The 22,714-nt window shown below is 42.5% G+C and overlaps 1 protein-coding gene across 3 annotated transcripts in view; it reads right to left on the reverse strand.

Annotated features, from left to right (window-relative positions):
- The window catches only part of dnmbp (dynamin binding protein), a 50,492-nt gene that overhangs the window by 19,494 nt on the left and 8,284 nt on the right, over window positions 1-22,714 (reverse strand). For 2 of the 3 annotated variants that reach the window (XM_069664135.1, XM_069664134.1), the window contains exons 2-4: window positions 15,628-15,782; window positions 14,531-14,653; window positions 10,199-12,481 (exon numbers count right to left, since the gene is read on the reverse strand). In XM_069664135.1, the coding sequence (XP_069520236.1) occupies window positions 10,199-12,481; window positions 14,531-14,653; window positions 15,628-15,772 (2,551 nt within the window). In that variant the 5' untranslated portion in view covers window positions 15,773-15,782. Of the gene's footprint in view, window positions 1-3,089; window positions 4,948-10,198; window positions 12,482-14,530; window positions 14,654-15,627; window positions 15,783-22,714 lie in introns of those variants that run through there. The other variant, XM_069664136.1, reaches the window with a different exon arrangement.

The raw sequence follows: 22,714 nt of genomic DNA on the forward strand, positions 1-22,714 counted from the left end.
TTCTAGTTTAAATGCATCTGATCAAGACTGCATTTTGCCCTCACATGACCTGGCTGTATAACCATTGCCCTTTCTTATCATGAGTTAACTAGTGCTTGTGGGAACGGGAGAGTCTTTTCCCACACATCGCTATGAAAACCCCCCAGATAATGTCAGTCTCATTTCCTCTGCAGATAGTGACGTTATCAACCCAGTACAGATGCATGCAGAGATGTGAATACAGTTACTCTGTGCCTGTACTAACAATATAGGCTCAAAGATGCTTCAATCTGGTTGGATGGATTAATCAAATAATCGATGATACATTATCACTAATATTGTATTGATATCAGCACAACAGCTTCAATGACATAAAGAAACTCAAGGAGGATAAGTGCGACCGCCACTGACTCATACTGACTTTTGGACTAGTACTCGCACATTTTTTTGCGAGCCAGCAGTGAGATACTTTAAAACAATGTCGTCAGACATTATGAGATCTTGTCCAAAGATGTCCCGTCTTAACTCCTAACTCCCCCACGCCACTACACCTCCGTCCCCCTGCCCACCAATGGCAACGACCTCTCAAGGATTACAGAGGACAACACAGCATATGCTGCCAGATCATAGCAGGATGACGACACATTACTGAAACACTGAACGCAGCAGAGGGCATCTTTTAAGAGTTTAGTGTGACTGCTGAAAGAAATTCAGGTGCATACTTACACCTACATCTTTTAAAAAATACATAAGGTGTCTATTGCAACATGCCAACACTTTACAAACCTTAGTTCATAATATAGCTGGAACTAGAATTGTAAAAGCTGCATGTATGTAAGGTGAAACATTGATTAGCAGCTGCTGCTTTCTAGGCTGCTAAGAGCCAGAGAGAGGTCTTATATCTAATACTGGATTAAGGAGAACAAAGGCCCTTGTACATACTTAAAGGCCATCACCAAGCCTGGGCCATCACCTCAATGTCACTGAATCACAGCGTAAGCCCAATCAGCACGGCAACAAGATTGCCTATAATGTTTTTAGCCATGCAATCAAATGCTTTACTCAGGGCAAACCCCTGACCGAGCTGAAACAGTTTAACAAGATTAAAGGATGACAAGACACTGCAGAGCCAAGTGTGCATGTGTGTGTGTGTGTTTTGAAAAAATGGCGTCATCTCTCAAATAAGCCTCCAATTGCCTCACAAGCACACACACACACACACACACACGTCTTGCAGTGAAGGAGTCAGGTTAGTGCCGGCCACCGCCTGGCACCAGACAGACCCCCGCCATCCACACACCATGCTGACGCTAGGGATTAATACTTGGACTCCCGAAAAGTCCGTGTGGTGGGGGCCGATCGGTACAGTGTGTGTCTGTTTGTGGCCGTGCGTGTATGACCAGTGCTTGTGTGTGTTTCTAGGTGACTGGGGGAGGGGATGTGGGGCGCCACCTGCTTCTTCTCAGACACAATAAACTCGGCCAGAAGAGTGCTCTCTCCTTCAATTCCTCAGGACACACACACACACATGCACACCTACTCTAGGTATTAGTTTGTCCTTGTGTTTACAGACCATGACTGTTTGAGTTTACCCTAGTGAACCCTAATTATCCCAACACCCTATGTCACCCATATCCTTAGAGAACTCACTTACTGACCTTTTCAACTCTGCCCAGTGTCAACAGTTGCTACAACATTGTCCTAGTATTTACCCACATTAGCTTGTGCCCTGACTGACTTGAATTAATAAAAGAGACGGAGGGGGGGGATCACAATTTATTGTTTTACTACCAAACTTCATGCTGGCCCTAATTTTGATATTTTACAAATGATACCCGGCCCTGTAATTTACATTATAATCAAGTTTGACTGTCCGTTTTCAATTCGTGAATCATAACCACAATGTCCAAAGTTTGATTAATATAGCAAGACTGTCCTCATGTCCTTAATATAGGTCAACTGTCCTCAGAATTGAGGAATGTCAGGGACTTGTGACATGTAGGCTGAACTCTTTGATTTGTAACATTTGTTATTTTTACACAAAACTTACTAAGGGCCGATCAGACAGAGCGCGTTTCAGCAGCTGGGGGCGGCTTTTCTGTCATTGTTATCAATGAGAGGCTTTTTGCGCGCTGCTTTTGCTTTGCCGAGCGCCTCACTTTTTTCCGTTCCGTGCGCCTCGCGTTTTTGAAGAAACGCTCCAAGCGCCTCGAGTTGAAAAAACTTCAACTCAAAGCAGAAAAGCACCCGACGTCATGGGCGTTTTTTCTCATTGTCCAATCGGATGAAAGGAGAGGCGAGCCTTCTGTAAGATTACAATGTAACGGTTAGGTTAATGACAGCTAATGATTCGGTGGTTGCCTTAACAACAGTAGGAAAAAAAGCCGCCCCCAGCTGCTAAAACGCGCTCTGGAGTCGGGTGTTTACTTCCACAAAAAAGGCAGTGCGGTGCGCCTCGCGTTTTACAGCCTGCAAAGCGCGTTCTGTCTGATCGGGCCCTAAGATATCTCTAAAACTGAGCTACCTGACTCAGCCTTAACTCTACTTCTTCATAAAGTGTGTATTTAAGTCTATGCCCAAAAAAAACAAACAAGACAATGAGAGCCAAGAAATAAACAGACTAGTTATGGGTATACATAGCATCAGTGATGCAAAGTACAGCAGAAAACAGGAAAACTGCAGACTGCAGACAGGCAGAGTGACAGGGGCAACAAAAACCCAGAGCCTACAAAACCTGTCCTGCAGGTTCTTAGGCCCACAAATACCTGACGGCTCACTTTCCTGTGAGATAGGCGATACTGACACATACACACATGCAGGTTCCAGCACACACTAAGTAAGAAGGTGAGTGTGGCTAGTCAGCACTTTAAAGCCCCCAGCATTGATTAGAAGGGCACCTCTGGAGGTCACCAATGATAAGAAATGAGACACCAAAGACAGTGGACCTCCCTCCTCTGGGTTATCTACAAGGGATGAAATGACAACAGCCCTTGCAAACTATGTGTCTTGTTTGTTAAGATATGTTTAAGGAACATATCAACATAACCTCTTGCTGTGCAAATACAGCATCTGGAGTGCCTTATCTCACATGACAATATCCTTGTGTTTACCTTGCTTTTGTTTCCTGGTCGTGGCGAACTGGGAGTTTCTTAGCGAGCTTGGCGCCGTCTTCCTGTAAAAGCTGTTCCGATCTAGTGAACCCACGTAAACGGGCTTGCGGTTCCGTTTTGAACCCATGCTTCCAGCACTCGACTCGTACCCCTTTTCCCGCTCATCGTTGTGCCGGTATGTAACGGGATCCTCAAAAGAGAGCATTTCACCGAGCGCCAACTTCTGGTTCTGCTGCTCAACCCATTTCTCACAGTGTGTCTTGCAGTCTTTTTTAGGATATTCCTCATATCGCGATTCTGCAGATATTGAGCGTAAATCTCGATATCTGTCTCTGGCACTGCTGTAGGAACGATCCCCTTCTCTGGATTCGTAACGGTCCTCCTTCTTCTGGTTGTAGTGGTCCACATTCCTTCGCTCATCCTCCTCCCTTGTTTTGTAGTGGTCCCTCCTTCTGTGGTCGTCATCTCTCCTGTCGTTACCTGTGTCCTGGTACCGGTTGTAGTGGTCTCTCTCCTTATAACCACAGTGCTCGTCCAGTTCAGAGTCATACTTGCCCCTTTCTTTACTGCTGTAAGTTTCCTCGCCCCTTCGATCATAGACATCCCTGTCTCTGTAGTTATTTTCCCTGCGGTCATAACGATCATCTGTATGCCGGTCATAGTATTGCTCCTTACGTTTTCGCTCATCATTGTACTCGTCCTCATCTCTACGCTGGTAGTATTCCTTTTCTCTGTAACGTGGACTCTCTTTCGAGTCATAATAATCCCGGTCGTGGTCATAGTAGTGATCCCTGTCCCGATAATTGTCTCTGCGAGCATAAGTGTCTTTATGATCATAGTAGTCATCATACTCACTGTTGTAACTGTCCTGTTCTCTGAGATCATGTTTGGGGTGTTTCCTGTTGTCATAATATTGCTGCTCTCTGTCCTCATAGCGCTCATTGTATTTCCTGTCATAAGGATCCCTGTGCCTGTATTTGTCCTTATGGTCATACTCCTCCAAGTCTCTGGGACTTCTATGATCATAACGTTCAGCATTATGGACGTTTTCTCTGTCCCAATCGTCCCTTCTTCTTCTGTCCTCATCTGGTTTACCATACCGTTCTCGAGTTCTTAAGTCATTATTGTCTTTTTCTTGTGGCACTCTGTTGTATTCCTGGGGTGTGTGATCCTCAGGGCCCTGGTAAAAGATAGGTTTGCCTTTCCATTCAGATATCCTCACATCTAGGTGACCATTCTCGGAACCAGGGTGGAAGTAAACGTCCCTTCCTGGAGGCTGGTGACAGACATTAGCCTGCCTAATTTGGGCTTGGTTGTCCCATTGTACTGGCCATGGAGCTTGCATATGCACTGGAGGTGGCATTGGTCCACCCACAGGCACCATCATGCCCCCATGAACTGGCATAGGAACTGGAACTGGGTCAACAGGACTTGCTACCATAACTGGTCCCTGTGGCTGTCCGGGAGGAAGTACTCCATACGCAGGATATCCAACCTGTTGCTGCTGAAGCTGCAGTTGGTGTAGTTGTTGTAAGTGTTGCAGATGGGCCATCCTCTCCCTCTCTCTGGCCCAACCGCCGTCTCCCAGCTCCTCCACACTCTTCCCTCTCCTTACCGGGCCACCAGCTGCATAGTTCCAATCCACTGGACCAAACATGACTGGGTTGCCGTAAACCACCGGGCTCTTCATGGCTGTTTGGGTTCAAAAACCCAGTGCTGTTAAAGTTCCCTGTTCAACGCGGCTTATTTCCTCTTTCCAAAATCCTGCATTCCATAACAAAGCGCCGTGGGAGACTCCACCTGTCAGGCATATTGTCTGTAACTCTCCCACTTGTTTTCTCTGTCTCCTCTTCACTGCCTCAGCAGGACTGCCTGGCCCAAGCACCTCCCAGCCCTCAGTGTAACTAAATCGTACCCTCCCCGCAGCTATCTCCACGAATCAGGGAGGGAGAGGGGGAGCAGGGTGTTTGAAGGTGGGGCCTCCTTGGGTTAATGATTCAGTCAAGTCGCATGAGTGGAGGATTAGCCCAACAGCCCCTCCCATTGCTTCAATTGGCTAGTACCTCTGTTTGCAGGAAAACAGTCTGCCTGGAGATTTTCTTTCATGGAAGATTGACAATAACTTCACAGTCTGCCTTTGAGGGGATGACAGACTTTGGCACCAAGTGTTCTGTTTTCACTGCGATGAACAATTCTCCATCCCTCCTTGCATCCTGTTTTCTTTGTTTTAGCTATTTCCTGTAGGTTCAGCCATGTTCAACAGGTCATTAATGCACCCTGTAGTGACACATGCACCTCATTCCTGTCTGTGTATACAACCTGCTCCAACTTTTGTATTCTAACTTTCAGCCCAGGTCCAAAGTCTGTAATCTTTGTGGGTAAACTGAAACTGAGCAAGAAACTGACCTCACTCAGTCAGTTTGACTTTGCCCTACATTACAGGGAGGAGCAATCATACGTGATAATGGTGTAAACAAGTTTTCTTTTGGAGTAATAATTAATTGAAATAGGATTGTGAAGTAGAAAACAAGTGAAAAGGTTGCCCAATGAAAGTACACGGCCTGATTAGGCCAGAGCAGCCACTGAAAAAGTAGCTGCTGGTTAGTACAATGAGCTATTGTTGAAGACAGTCCCCGCTCTCAGAAGAGACACGATCTTTCAGTGTGAGAAAAAACTCAAGCCTATTCATAAAGCCGGAGTATAATATATCCCTCCCCCTCTTAACTCTCCATGAAAGAGGCAGGCACTAAAAGGGACAGGTTTAAAGGGCTTGCATACCCTCACATAGACGTGACATACACAGAAACACACACATATAGGACAGTGTCATTTTAGCATGATTGGCTGGAACTTGTTGGTTCTCTAAATACCAAAGTTTGTATTTTTTTTTTGGATTTATATTTTGAGCCAAATTTAGTTAATTGGATCCAACAGGCATCAAGTTTGCCAAATAATTCCAACTTGAATGAGATGCTTTATAAATATCAAATTAATAGAGATAGTGATTAGCCAAAATTAGACAAGCAGAAAGCTATCTATATTTACACAATGACATACTCTGTAACTGGATGATTTTATCTTGTACCCTTTTTGTATCTTGTTTACTACAATACATGTCAAACATTATTAAGTAATATTGGTAAATTTCAGTTAAATTTACCTTAGACAGCTTTAAAAAACAGGACAGGATGTTTGTTTTTTATTTTGTTTTTCACTGCTAATCAATGCTAAGATGAACAGATGAACAAAACCCATATCGCACACGGACACAGAGTTTCGTGAGGTAAAAGCTGAACATAAAAATCTTACTTAGACATTGTTCTCTTCTTACATAAGGCTGTTTAATTATCAGTGCTGAACATCTCAGCTTTCAGAGGCAGAACACAACCGAAACTGAGTGTTGTGTTTGTGTGTCTACTGTAGGAATGTAAAATACAGCATTCCTCTCCGTGGCCGTGTTAGCTTATGTAAATGAAGCTGTCAGCCACTTCATCAACAGACAGAACATCTAAAAAAAAAAGGTGTGTTTTCCAGGAAAAAGGTCATATATCAAATGTGCAGCCTAGAAGTCGCCCAGGTTTGGAAGGCTGACTGAGGGGAAACCTGAAGCTGAAACAAATCCTCAGAACAGCGTTACACAGATCAGGCGGTGGTGTCATGGACGCGGATGGAGGCGTTTTAATGGTGGGTTTAAAGAATTAAAAGAGGGTGAAGGTCAAAGAGCAAGAAGAGAGGAGACAAAGAGGTGGTGGAGACAGAAAGACCTGCGTTAGAGCGTGAGGAAAAGAGCGACTTTCACTTATAATAAACTATCACTGCACAACAAACAGCATGTGTTTTGTGATTACCAGAACAGAACCCCTCGCCCTGCAGCAATGCACACAAAACAGCCTCACTTGTAAACAACCATAACCACTGTCATCCTTACACTCTTATAGAAACTGGTCTGTCTTATGTACAGAAAAAAACTTTACAGTATCAGTCACGCTCTGTTAGCATGTCATGTGATTGATTCTCTGTTTTGAGCTCAACTCTTTCACCTCGTTCAGCTTCTAAGGGGACTTAGCAAAACCCAGTCCAGGCAGAGCCCCATGTTTAAATTCCCTGCTGCCTTACAACAATAAGCTTACATTGTCTTTCAAATGTTGAACCGAGGAACACACCCTGCAGAAAGAGTGTGTGTGCATAGCAAAAGGATGACAAACACATTTCTTGCTACACCGATCCTGAGACTATGCTTGATATTTACACTCCTTTCTATGAGCTTAACACTAAAAGAGAAACAAAGGGAAACGTAATATATTAGCAAGTCGGACTTAAAGCTGGCAGTGTGCTTGCCTGTGTTTTTATCTCAACTCTTACAAATCATGTCACAATCTGACTCCATTTCCACATCTAACAGTGTTAAAAATATCAAAGGAAAACAGAGATTGCATAACTGATTTCCTCACTTTGAGAGAAATGTGTGAGAACTTCTGCAGTGATATGAGTGAATGGAAACTATGTGTTGGCATGACCCTTAGAGGCACCTGTAGCCTGCCCTCAGGCTCATTCCTGTCATTTGCAGACAAAGATAAGATTCATCCATTGACGAGCATTAATAAATGATAGATAACAGGATATGAGTCATCTAAATGCAATAAAAATAGAAGCAATATACGCAGGAATTTGCTCATTATGACCTGTTTTTGCTATAATGACGAACACGATTAAAGGAAATGTATCCAATTATAAAAGGCTGGAATCATTCAGTAGTAATGAGATTAGATGAGCTTAGAGTAGGTGAACAATAGCCTCCACTGTGAAGTCTGATAATCAGTTTTTGATCATTGATTAAGCTGCTTGAGTTAGAAAAAACATTAAATCTGAAGGAATAGGAGCGAGAGTGTGTAAACAGTGTAAAATATGCTGTATTAACATTACAAAGAAAGCTGTTAGTTGGCGGTTATTGGGGTAAATAGGCCTCATAATGAATGCAAACGGTTAGCTCTGCTAAAGTTGATGCCAGTATATCCATTGTCAAGACGGTTCATCCATTAAAAGCAATAAAAAAAAGTAAAAGTAAATCCTAGATTAGTCAAATGATTAAGAAAATATTCAGGGACAAAATAATCAGGTACGAGTAAGGGTGGGAATTGTCGGCCAATCGCGATTCTGCGATAATTGATATATTGCGAGGAGTCATGAAGTAGTGACGCCGTGAGTCAAAATCGCAGGGAAATCTGTTTAGAGCATCATATATTTGGAAATTGCAATATTGATATTTGGTGCCAGCCTATCAATAATTGTATCGCACAAGTCAGGACGATGATATATTACCATATCGATATTTTCTAACACCCCCACTAGATACGAGTGTCTGTATTTGGCTCATTCCATAAATTAAATACCTAAAAAAATCCAGTAAATTCATGAAATTGATGAACAATAACCGTTACAATCCAATGTTAGAAAAAACATCTCTATAAAAATGTAACAGAAGAATATAATAAAGCTTCACTGTGATAGCTGCCATGATATTAACAGTACATGATTACTCCAAATGCTGCCCAAGACTGAAAAAGGAAATTGCAACCATATAGGTAAAGTCAATTTGAAACAATCGTTGCTCTTAAGCAAGGCATTAAACTCCTGCAATGTCTTAATGAGCCATGAGAAGCAAGCAGGTTCCAGCTGTGGCCAAAAGTGATGTTAAAAAACAGCACCAATGCTCGGCCCATACACAACACAACAGTCTGACAGAGAACCTTATAAACAGCTTCTTGACTTCAGGCCTACCTGCCCCTCTGTTGGACCTGGCCTCCCAAGCGAGTCCAAACAGTGTGGAGATGTGAGCCACTGGCCATGACACAGCTCGCCATAACCACACTTTGGGCCGCACTCTGGAGTGGGCCATGCTCTGCCTGTCTCCTCTAGAGTGAAAATCCTCCAAAACCGCACATACTACATCCCCTCTCCTCACTCGTTTTTAAAGAAGGAAGGATGGAAGGTGCAAAGTGAATAAACTCTGAAAAATGTGGACGGAGTGAGGAGGACTTGAGGAAGGAGAGAGGGCTGGAAAAAGAGACAGAGGCCCATGTGCATTGCTTACCCTCTCGTGATATGTGGAATGCACTTCGTACCTATGTGAAAAAGTGTTGGGCTTCCAAAGACAGGCTGTACTACCAGACAGTATGAGATGGCAAAGACAGTCTGAGCTAATTAGCCATGGCTATTTTTCCGAAATCAGTGAATCTGTCCAGCTAATTAATGAAATCCTGCCGGACCAATAAAAAAGTTGGACAGTCTGGCAGTTAGACTTTACTAAGACACACCTGTTATTGACCTCTTACTTTCAGGTTCATCCTCTGTTTTGCTATGGTGTCACCATTAGGACTTAAATTAGCAACATAGTGAGACAAAGCAAATTTCTCCACACAGGCACACACAGTGTTATGATAACCCTTATTTTAAATACACAATCCTCCTTCCCCTGATCATTGTGCGCAGTAAATAGGGATGTCTTGTTTGCATAGTGTAGTGAGGAATTTGAATAACTGGTGTTCCTGTATGCGTGTGTGTGTGTGTGTTTGGGATCCGTATAACAGGTCAAAGAGGAAATCTGGTAAGCACTGATGGCTCATTTTTAGATTCCTGCTATATTACATTTTGTCCTCATGGAATTGTAATTACTTTTGAGGGAAGCTAGGCAGCAAGGACTTGGAAGTGAATCATGACATTAAGTGAAAGAAATTCTACTTCATTTTTTCCATTTAACAACTTGTAAAAGTCGCTTACTTGTAAATTGAAAAGAAAACCTGAAGGAAAACCTCTGCAGTGATGCGGGTAGATCTTTGTTGCTCTCAATTTAATTTATTGGTTTAAACTAGCATTTTTAGCTGTTTCAATTTGTCTGTTCTCACACAAAAAAGTGGTGTTAATTTCCATCAGTTCAATGATACAAAGACTTATGAAAATTACCAACTCCAGAGTGCCCTGGTGGTCTCTGGGTTTAAGGCCACAAATCTCATCATCCCCAGTTGGATCCCACTTAGACCATCCAAAACCAATCAAAAACCCATCACCATGCTTTCCAAATATTCCTCCCCCACTCACAACCCCTGTCTTACCTTGTAGCTGCTGCTGCTCCAGGGCCAGTGTCTCCAGCGTGTAGTTGCAGAACTCTAGATTCTCCAGGGCTTGCATGCGGGCCGTCTCATCCTCCTCTTCCTCCAACATGGTCCGGAGCTCCTCGGCCGTGTGTGCATATGCCTCCATGTCGTTCTCCACCTCTTGTAGCCGTAGCAGCAGCTGGTACTTTTCCTCCTCTTCCCTCTGTCTCTGACTTTCCAACTCCATCTCCCTCTCCAGCTCTTTCTCTGCTTCCAGCTGGCACTGGATTTCATGTTCCTGGGCAGCTGCAAGGTCACCAAACTCAGTCTGCCTGTCCGTCATTTGGTCAAAGATGTTCGGATCTTGTTCATCAGGGGTGTAGAAGATGTGGCTGTTGGCGAGGGACTCGCTGGTTGGAGGAGCGGTATTTTGTCTTGGGCAGCGAGGAGGTGGACGTGGAGGAGGGCGGGCGGGCTTGTACACAGGTTGGGCTTGGGGACGAAGGACTCTAGGACGAGGAGGAGGCGGTCGAAGGGTCCTGCGTCTCTCTAGTGAGGAGTTGGCAGAGTTCGACCGCAAGAGGTGGGACACTGGCGAATGCGAGGAGCCTCGAATGATATCGCTTTCATCACTGTAGTCCAGAATAGAGAAGTGGCGTGAGATTTGGGATTGCTGGTTGAGATCACCTACAGAAGATATGTCTCTGGGAGCACCAGAGCTCATGTTGGAATCACTGTAAGGAGTATTCAAGCTCTTCTCAAATTCAAAAAGCTGCTGGGTTAACTTGGCTTCCAGGTCACCCGCTGAGGTTGCCAGGGCATCTAAAGTCAAGGATGTTGGCATGAAGCCATTGGAGCTACGCATTGTTTGCTGGGAACGTTGCCTTGCCTCAGCATTACCCAACATCATATCAGCATCGCTGACGCTAGCATGGCGCGTTAGCTTCTTCTGCATATGGCCCTCGGCAAGGTTAAACAACACCTGGCCAAGAGTGGCAGTTCTGTTATTGGTAGAAGAGCCATCCATTGGTGGCCTTTGGTGGTACCTGCTGTCTTTAGACAAGCCAGGATAATTTCTTGGAAGTGTTAGGCTATGGGTTAATTTGGGACGTGAGGACTGGGTGTTACCATTAATAAAGTTAGACCGACTTGTGCCCAAAGATGAACCATGGTGCCTTCGGTTACGTGCAGGCAGGCTAGGACGAGCTGGGAGCCTGGGCCTTGCCGGAGGTGTGGATTTGGGTCTTTCTGGACGTCTTTGTACTGGAGCGGCAGGCCTACGTGGCTGAGAGTCCGGTCTGCTACCCCCATCCCTCTGTCCTCTGTTGGTACTTTGAGCTCCGGTGGTTTTGTGTTCCCTTTGCCACCTCTGCTCCTCAGTCCTCTCAAAGTAGTCCAGATCCCACACTGTATGATCCTCATATGTTCTCCAGTCAGCATCATTCTCTGATCCATTGGGACATAAATGGCCTGAGCTGTATTCAGAAGTAGAGCTATTGTCTTTTTCTTCTTCTGGTTCTACAACATTTGTTTCCTCTGCAGTTTGCTGCCCGTTGTCCTCCATTTTAACAAAACGATGAGGAAAAATACCACGTTGGCCTCGCAACTCCCCCTCCAGCCAACCATCTTCCAAAGTGCTTATAAGACGTATGCGATCCCCAGTATCAAAGTCCAACTCGCCTGGTTCCATGGCCCTGAACTCATACAGAGCCACTACATAGACACCACCCTCCTCCTCTTCTTCTTCTTCTTCTTCTTCTTCTTCTTCTTCTACCACAACCTCCTTCTGCTCCTCTTCGTCTTTTAGAAACACTTCTTGTTCTTCTCCACCCTCCTCCTCAGTCCCCTCGCCTGCATCATCAGGATCCTCATAGCTAAATTGTTCAGAATCATTGTTCAAGTACTGGCAGTCCATGGGCTCCTGAGGAGATCGGAGGGGACCCAGGAGCTCGACAAACCCTTCTGGGAAGATGCCCCGGCGGCCCGCCAGCTCCCCCTGGAACCAGCCTGGCTCTGGCAGGCCAGTTATGATGATCAAGTCCCCCTCGCGGAAGTCCAGCTCCTCATTGAGCTGAGCATGGAGGCTCATAAGGGCCCGGGCTTGACCCAGAGCGTAGGGAGGGAGCTCTGAAGCCTGGGCCTGGGCTGAGCGCTCAGACAGCTGCCTGGAGCGGCCTGAAAGGTTCAGCTCTTTTACGCATGATGTGGGGAATAGGCCACGGATGCCCCAGGCATTACAACCACGCTGCCAGGTTTCCCCGAGGTCCATGGACCCTCCAGCCTCTCCAACAACCACATCACCTAGAAAAACAGCATTAATAGAATTGTAATGTAATTTGTCATTTTAGCTAAGCACTACTTTTACTAATAAAAGGCAGTGATAGCCATCAGATGCCCTTGTGCTTGTTGCTATCATCAGTCTACAAGAGAATGTTTATATTCTCCAAATCAACCAATTACATATTTCATTATACAAAGAACAATCTTATAGCTGCTGATCGTAGGGTGTCCAACAGGTGAGCCTATCAGAGAGCTTGTGGGTTCCAAACTGTTGTTGGCCTTCAGGTAGCTCTGGTAACAGAACATCAGTGTGATATAAAAAGTTTTCTGGGTTCACCTATGTTACTGCATTTCTAATAACTGTACAAGGGTCAGCACTGCAGCTAATATATCTAGAGAATCAGGGACTATGGGAATGTTGACTGGTTGGACAGAAGTCACGGGGGTCACATTCCAAAGACCTGCGGCTCCACCTCCCATTGTGTCTGGAACCAAAACTGGATCGCAGCCAATATGGGCCGTGGAAAATCATACTGGAAATGAACATTTAAGCTCTCAAGTGGCCGGCAAAGACTGTTTCCTATGATTCGGGAAATGTTATTTATCTGTGACAAAAATAATATGAACTGTGATATTATTGTTCAGATTTGGTCATGGGTTTAAACAAAGTCAATTTAAATAAAATAAGAAATATGTATGTATGAGAAAAAATACACTGAACGAATCGCTGATTAATAATTAAACAACGTAAGAGCAGAGTTGTGAGCCCCCATTTCACATTAAACATTCTTTAACACAACCAGACATGGTAAACTAGATTCACTTAAATAATCTTACGTTTGAATAAACTTCTAATTCTATTCTAACTCACAATACTCCAACATCTACTATGACTACAACTACCAAGAGCACTTGAACATTAAAGGACAGCTGTTTTTTACCTATGTAAAAGATGTCTGCGAACATCATTGTTGTATACCTGAGTTTGATGAATAAAAAATAAGAAAAAGAAAACAAAAAAGTACTGAAACAGTGCGAGACAGTAGGAGGATTGAAACATTCAAGAGAGGACAGTTAGTTAGGTTTCAGTGTGGCATCTGGGGACATCTAGTGGGGAGTGTTGGAAGGTAACTGTGTGCTGTGAGTTTACTATTTGGTGCTGCAAGGTTTTATCTTACCTTTCTACATCTACATTTTTTTAAAAGAACAAGTTCGGACTTTTATCTCTTTCTTAATCTTATAAGATTATTTAATTCCCAAACCGGTTAAAGAATGGTGGTGGAGGTAGGCAAACACCTCTCCTTTGAGGAGGGAATGTTATGTTCATGGCCGTTCTTATAAACAACAGCTCGTCCCCAAACAAGAAACCAAATCTTACAAAAGATCAAACCTGTGTCCTGATTGTGGCCTCAGTTCTAACTTGTCTTTAGAAATTCCCTTTGGGTACAAAACGTGACTTTTACTGTCTTTCTTTATCAATTTTCTAGAGAAGCTCCAAATGTTGCAGCAGACTGACATCACAGGTTTGATCGCTTGCTAATTTCTCTCCAGCTCAGGGTTAGGGTTGTTTACGTCGATTTAAAATGATTGTTACATTTTTGACAAATATATTTTAACTGAGATTACCTTTAAAGAAGATTTAATGGAGGAGTATAGCACCTAGCCACCAACCACTATGACTGGCGCATTAAGGGCTTGTTTTACGACACATTTTAGTCATTTTGTTGCACCAATATTGGTTAAACACTCTCTACTTCTGAAATTATATGTTGTACATATGTTGTTTCAGTGCAAGGACATCTGACAGACCATAAAGACCAACACAACACAACTACACTACAAAACAAAACAAAACAAACAGTTTACCTGAGCACAGCGACATCAACAAGCAGTGTTAAGCTAAGTGAGAAAACATGACCCATCAGAGTTAACTCTTTAAAGCATTGTTTGACTTACATCTAGCAAAACATTCACTTATGAATATCAGATAACAAAGCCTGTGTGTGCTCTGTGTGTCATTACTTTAAAAACTCGTCATTTTCTGTATGAGTGCATGCAGTGTGTCCGTACCTCTCTTCAGGGACAGGTTGCACGACTCTGCTGAGCTGAAATCATTGATGCACACGTACAGTCTGTCTCCAGGCTTGGTGCTGGGAATCGTGACTTCTTCCACAAAGGTGCTGGGAAACTGACCTGCAGACAGGAGACAGAGGGAGAAGGAAATTGGATGAGTACAGTGGACGCAATAAAAAATTATCCAATGTATGTACGAGAAAATGACAAAGATGATTGCTGTAACTCATAGACATAAACATTGTTATCTTCATCCAATATCGTCATCCATAGTTCTTTATATTTGTACTTTTTTCAGAAGCAATGCGAAGACCAATTCAGGTGCTACTTGGTTTATAAATGGTTTCCTTTTTGCGTGATTATTGAAATACTGTTTTGTCCTACTGTTCTTCATCTGTTGTAACTCTATGAATAATTACATGTTAGTGACTGCTTGATAATTGACAGAGCAGATTAGTATTTAGTGTAAATAAAGAGAGCCCTTCCTGTAAACAATATGTGCATTTCTTTGAACTTTACTTCAGGATTTGTATGTCCGTTTTCATATTTCCAAGGAAGTCATGCCTATATATATTTCCTGATGTGCCCACACTGACTTCCCATCCGCACTCTGAGGGAATCCCCTTCCTCATCTTAAGCGACGTCAGAAAACTTAAGTGGATTTCTGTGAGTTTAACCTCTCAAGGGCAGAGAAAGAAAGAGAATAAAGACTTCAGGCACACATCCTGCAAAGAATGCCTTGTGATTTGTGATGTTTCACAGTTTCCTCTGCAGAATGTCCACTTGAACACAAACTGTTTAATGTGTAAGAGTTACTTTTTAAAGTAAAATCTGCCTGAAACCTTGCTTCACAAGTGGCAAGTCACATGTGTATGATTAACCTCATGAGAAGGAAGCAAACCAGGGTATGTCAACAGTTATTAGAAAGCATTGCTAGACTGCACCATTTGCAATTTCAAGCCCAAAAAACGAGAAGTGCCCACACATAAACACTTAAATGCCAAATAGTAGTTTGTTAGACGGAAGTAAATTGTGATAAAGAAACTGCACGTTCTTCAGCTATAAAGGTCAATATATGACCCCTGACATGTCACCTGTGACTCCATCTTTGTTTCCAAGCAACCAGAACTCATCCAGGACACTGAGCACCTCGATGACATCACCCGTGAAGAGTGGCAGCTCCTCTGAGACGCTGGGGAGGAACTCGAACACGGCACGCACCACCGACCCCACTTCCATTACTCATAACCTGTAAAAGTAAGTAGAGAGAGACAACAAGTTAGAGATAATCCCCACATTGTTTTATATTAAATATGCGTGAAAAAAACCCACACAGAATGGGGATTACTAAAAAAGTCTTTCCCATGCGGGGAGGTGTTTCCATTTTGTAAACAAGGCATAGTGGTGCTATTCAACACCCTCGCCATACAAATCAACAAATGCCTCACAGGGAGCGTAAGCTTTCGTGAAACAACACCAAATAAAAGGGGAAGTGAGAGCGTGAGAAACCTGCTGTAAAAAGGAGAGAGAGAAAAGAAGGAGAAAATCTAAAGAGAGGGAGAGAGCTGTACTTAAGACGGCTGAAGGACATTCCTCAACACTCTTCCTTCCTTCTCCTGTTTCTCTGCTCTCTCATGAGGAAACAGAGATGTACAGGAACTACAGCTCGGTGTATACTTATACTGGCAGACAGTAAACAGTAACAGTAGAGTATTTTTACCTGCTGTATGTTATCACTGACCTTTGACCTCGCCCCCTCCCATATTTTTACACCTTCTAGTCGCTAATATGAGCAACTGTTTCGAAATGTCTCCTTGCTTTAGTTTAGTTTAATTATGAGCAAACTCACAAGAAAAACCCACAAAATTAGCATCTAATAAGTATGTCTGCCGCCCTTGTGTATAATTATATGGCGACAGACTAACCACAGGTGGGGATGGACACGCTGAAAGAGACTGGAAATGAGAGGTCTGTAGTTTGCATCAATCAATGGAGCCTCTGTTAAGTGGCCCGACAGAGCCGAGGTGGTGGGGGGGACAGGACTCGAGCCCAGTTTAGTGTCACTGCTTCTGGGGAGAGACGTGGCTCAGGTTATTCTATATGTTGTTGTGGAGGTTGATGATAAGGGAAGAGATGACCACCATTACCGGAAGAAAGAAAGGGCCCTGAAAGCATGTCTGTTTGTGTCTCAGTGAAGGTTAAGCGGCTGTGTTTTGTTTCACAGAAGCAGCTGGTGTTCGCCGCTCACTGGAGTTGTGAACTCAACACCACACAGTGTTAAAGCCTCAGTGAAACTCCGAGCCAAGGAATTAACTAATGCAAGAGTAGTGGAGGCTAAAACACAAACAGGATGTGTATCTATTCACTACACAGAAGCCCTCTTGTTTCTTGTTAATCTTTATGTCATGTTATTATGCATTGATCTAATTCATCCTTTAAGTTCTAATTAATTCAGAATAGATGTTTTTTATCATAAATTGTTTGTGTTGATTGTCCATATGCCAGCTTCTGGTTTAACACTGGCAAAAAGTCGTTTTTAGGAATTCTGAATGATATTTTTAAGTGCGTCATTTTGTGAAAAAGTAAAATGTTGATGACTCCTTCTGCACTTGGTTTGTCCAATGAAAGGCTTTCTTCTCTCCCAAGGCATCAATGAGCTAGCGTGCAATCATGGATCAGACCCTCAAGGAAGTTGCAAAGTTGCGATTAAGCGAATTCACACAAATTCGGTCAATTTTTTTGCGACCTCGCAATTCTGGCCAATCCCTACAACTTTTTTGCTACTTTGCATTTTTTTCCAATTCCCGCAACTTTTTGTAACCCTGCAATTCTGGTCAATCCCCTCAACTTTTTTGCAACCTTGCAATTTTTGCCAATTCCAGCAACTTTTTTGCGACCTTTTTTGCGAATAAGCGAATTCACGCAAATTCAGCCAATCCCCGCAACCTTTTTGCAGCCTCACAATTCTGGCCAATCCCTACAACTTTTTTGCTACCTTGCAATTTTTGCCAATTCCCGCAACTTTTTTGCAACCTTGCAATTGGCCTAACCCCGCAACTTTTTTGCGACCTTGCAATTCTGGTCAATCTCTGCAACTTTTTTGAGACATTGCAATTTTAGCCAATCTCTGCACTGTGTAAACATGTCTTAACAGTGGTTTTATACAAACGTAGCCCCCAAATAACAGGTAGAACAGCTTACATGCAATAAATCATGTGTAGGCTCTTCTTTGGGCACATGGATAGCATTGAAATTGGCAGGCAGTGTGAAATTACTATTCCATGGTAATTTAGTTTCAATCACATTTCACATTCCACATTCACATTTATTTGACATCTTGACAATGAAATTCACTCAGAGTGATGGCTTTATTAGAGCATTTGTAGCTCACGGTGGATGTGTCGTGATGCACAAATATTGCAACTTACATAGCAACTTTTTAAAAAATATGCCTTAAAATCAGGCATTCCAGGCCGCAACAATCACAGAAAAAGCCTGGGAAATCCTGGATGGACTGTTAATGTCACTGTTTTTGTTGATGTTTTAACATTTATCATGATTGGCAACTGTGAATGCCAAGTAATATCTCTCTCAGTAACTTCCTGTTTTTCAAAGGAAACACAAAAATATGTGGACGCAAATAGCAATCTGCAAGCTGTTTCATGTGGATTTTCAACAAAGAATTAATGGGAGGGTTACTTAATGTCCTTCCTCTTCAGAATAAAGTGAACACCCTGAAGCTCTTCTTTCTGCTGATCCTCTGCTCAAATGGAACAATAGCTTACTGTCAGAGTGTGGCAAATTAAACATGTCCTGGCATGCACACAGGTGAGCACATATCAACCATCCTTTATGAATGGTTTCCATTAAACACTCAGGGATAATGATCTACCCAACAACTCACAGCCTCACCTCTTGGGTGTCTAAGTTTATTGAAAAGGTTTTAGAAGGATAAGGGTGAAGACAGATTGACCTGAATCGGTGTGGTTGGCTTGACATGTTTAAACTTACATCGTCACAATAATAATGTGAGAAAGTGACACCATACAAAAGAGTCATCTGGCTTTGGATTCGGTTGCTTTGATCTCCTTTGGACAGGCATCATATGTTAGCTATAATTATATTAATGTCAAATAATGTCTCAACATGACTGTATCAGCAGTAGTTTGTTTATTAACATACCACTTCACACTACTTGACTCATCGCATCTTGTTCACACCGGCCAGCTTAACGCGGCCGAGCTTACAACCAACACCCAGAGATCCACACCTCCTCCCACACGTGGTGCAGTGTCAGGACCTGCACCGCAGAGTCACTGGGCTGCTGCAGCCTTCTTTAAGTTAATCCTCAGATCTGCATCCAGCCAGACAAGCTCCTTAGTGTTATTTATGGGTCTGTCAGTGTGTCAGTGGCCCCGGAGCTCGGCGACTTTTACTCTCTGCTCTGGAGGATGACACAAGCTGCCTGATGGAAACACTGTTTGGTTACGTGGCCATCCCATACAGCAGTTACGCAGAATTCACATGGGACAGCTTACGTATAAAAATCAGCTAATTTAATTTATAAGTTAAACAATAAAATGCTTAATCCATTTAGTTTACTTAATGAATACATATAAGTATTGTTCTTCCACCAAGAAATGCAAATATCACATTCTAAAATGATTCTGTGTCACATGAGTAACGACATGATTATTTCATTAATGCTGAATTTGTGCTTGTATGTGGTACACATGGTTGGTTATTTGCTATGTAACAGTAGCCTGCAGTATTTTCCATGTTGGGCTGGGTGATGTAAGTTCCAGTTACATAAGAAATCCCTTAACATTCCTGTAGCTCCATTATCAGGTAAAATGTTGTCCAATACTTTGGTTTATGAATAAATACCTACAAAACTAAGGGAATTCCCATCAGCCTCAGCTGTACTTTGTGTCTAGTGCTAATTAGCAAATGTTAGCATGCTAATAATGCACTGAACTAAGGGCCTGTGTCCACTAACGGAGTTATTTGCGTTGGCAGTGACTATTTTCTACGCAAAATCAATGCTGTTTTTTGTCGCTCTGCTCACAGCGCTCTCAGTTGAAAATAGTCCAGCTTTTGGAACACCACCGCGCTAGCCAATCTCATTTTCCCTCACCGACCAATTAAAATCAAGAAGGGGCGGGGCTTCTGATATCAACTTTTGCAGCAACAATGGCAGAGGAGAAGCTAATCCAGGTTTAAAGCTAATGCTAACGCCAGGACACAATTCCTTTGCATTGTTTTTGTTTTCTTTGTAAAATCTCCTTGAATAAATCAAATAAGCATACAGAGCGTTTTAAAACAGACTTAATGGTCACTACTAGGGGAAGCGGAAGTGGTGCCAACTTTAGTAACCTAGCAACAGTGAGCGCCGGTGAGAAGAACTCTGAAATTGAAGTTGGGGGGCGCTGCCATCGCAAAAAACGTCGTAGGTGGACACAGACCCTAAGAGGGTAATCATGGGAAACATAACATCTACTAAACATCAATATGTTTGCATTGTCATTGTCGACATGTTAGCATGCTGACATTAGCATTAAGCTCAAAGCGACCCCTGTACATCTTCATGTAGCTGCTAGCATGGATGCTAATATAGCGTGGATGCTAGTCTTTGTCCTAACATACTATACTATATTTAATATTAAAATATGCTGTCTGTTTTTGGTTAATAATATGCTATTTTATTTGGGGAATGTTTATTTCTACATGTTGAGAACACATGGAACACATTTATACATTTAATGGCTAATATAGCTGCACTGCTGCCGCATCAATAACACAATGCTAAGCTACCATGTGATATCATGTAATGAAAAATTGCGGATGTAGTGTTTAATGTCTAAGTATTACTTTAACATCCCTTTAAAAAGAAGCTCTAAATCAACCATACTTTAGATGCTTTGAACAAGGACGTTATTACTCAAAATTTTTATCCAGCTAATCTTCAGTTCATTCTACTCTTTGCATTTCCACTGCACACATTATCTGACTTAGCACTATGTTTCTGATGTACTTCAAGATTAGTAAATTTTTTCAGTAAGTAAATCATTCTCCTCATTGCACTCTCATCGTGAAACCATGTGTGACTCACAACAACACTGGCAACCATTTTGCTTTGATTTAAAAAGGGAGGGAAAAACTGGATCACGCTGGAGCAGGCACGTCTGGAGTGAACTACGCAGTGTACAGGATTACTGTCCTAACACCAATGGAAAACACCACATACCTCCACCTATTCCTATTCAGTTCATCACAGGTCATTCAGGTCAGCACGTGCTGGACAAGTACAAAGGGCATTTTACACACTGTAAGGTCTTCACAACAATATTTAAACAGGTGTGTCTCTTTGATTATGATTTATGAGGTCTTGATAAGCAACAGGACTCTGATTATGATATCCTGAAACAACCGCCTGACAACGCTGATGACACAATTCAACAACAGCGGGCACTGAGAGGGTTGTTTAAGGGACAGAGGGTGAATGAGACCAAGTGACTGGGACGAGTGTGTTCCACTTGGCACTATACTGGAGAAAGTAACAGGATTACGGCAGACGGCTAAATCAACAGCTGACACACACTCACTCGCACACAAACAGAGTATATATACACACAGTTCACAGCTGACAGTGGGACAAAGCACCACCTGTCTGACCTGAGACACGGCCCTGGAACCATCATCACTCTTACTAAACTATCAGTTAGTGTGTGTACAGATGTGTGTGTTTCCAAACATACCTGTCAACAGCAGAAAGTCTGCTAACATTTAACATGAATAGTGTTTAAAAAAACTGTCACTTCAATTTATTCAAACCAAACCACAAAGAAAAATTTATGTGTGATTTTCTAATTGCAAGAGCAGCAATTTCAGTTGTATCTTACATAATTTATTAAAGCAGTGAAAGAAACTCTGGTTGCTGTCTGGTAAATATTCTTCATGCACTGTGGTAACCACCATCTGCAGTGATGTTGATCCCACACACCAGAACCCACAGTTGGTGATTTGAGTGGTTCTCTGGGAAATTGAATGGGTCCCCAATAATATTTTTGGTTCTTGAGAAACTGTATTGTTAAAATGTGTTTGATGTTGCTATGGTATGATACAGAGATGTGGACTTGAGACTTGGTGACTTGGACTCGAGTGGACACAAGTTTTGATGACTGGTGACTTTACTTGACTTCAGGCATGATGACTCAGATGACTTGCGTGTATTCATAAGTTTGAATGTAAGCTGTTAAATATAAAATGATATAATTCAATGTTGTCAAGTTTCTGTCTAACTATCAGGTATGTAAGCAGCGCAAACTGGGAATCATGATTGGAGGACTCAAAAAGCTCCCCGGTATTTGATTGTCATGATTTGATGCCTGGCTGTCAGTCAAACTACTCGCTATGGCAACACGCAACATCAAAGCCCCCCGCTACCTGATGTTTTTTCCCCAAAGAGAAGTCTCATCAGTCGTACTTGTTACTACTCATTACTGTCTCAGACCAGACCATCATCATGGCTGCGTCTGTGCCAAGATAATACAGATACAATTCACTGTCATACTCTATGAACAGGTTATATAAATTGGTCAATAATATCATTATTAGACGGGCTACTAATACCTTGTCTTTTCTCTTTATAAAGACCGGATACTACAGGTAAGAGTGCTGCATCTTGGGTGAATAAAAAGTGACTTGACTTGGGACTTGACTTGCCATAACTAAGGACTGACTGGACTTGACATAACCTGTGACTTGCTTGAGACTTGGATCAAATGACTTGAGACTTACTTGGGACTTGAGCAAAGATGACTTGGTCACAACACTGTATGATATGGTTATAATGAACAGATAATTCACATATATATGTCTAAAACGTGTTCCTAGCAACACCACTGATCTGGTTTATTTTCAAGTTAAATCTCAAATAATGTTCATATTTATTCGTAAAATCGTTTGTCTTTTCCCTTTAAATACAGATTAGTTTTTTTTCTCATATTCACAATTTTGTTTCCTTGAAATATTATTCACTGTTGTCTTCGATAAATCTAAGGTTAATTGTTAATTTTGTCCAGAATAAAATATATGCTGAACAAGTAAAAATTCTGCATATTTTTACTGTCCTAACTAGAGGTGGGACAAAATATTGGTACGGCAATATATCCCCGTCCT

The sequence above is a fragment of the Semicossyphus pulcher genome, unplaced genomic scaffold (assembly GCF_022749685.1).
Source record: "Semicossyphus pulcher isolate SPU_LCO1_2020_fin unplaced genomic scaffold, fSemPul1.0.p SCAF_16, whole genome shotgun sequence".
NCBI lineage: Eukaryota > Metazoa > Chordata > Actinopteri > Labriformes > Labridae > Semicossyphus > Semicossyphus pulcher.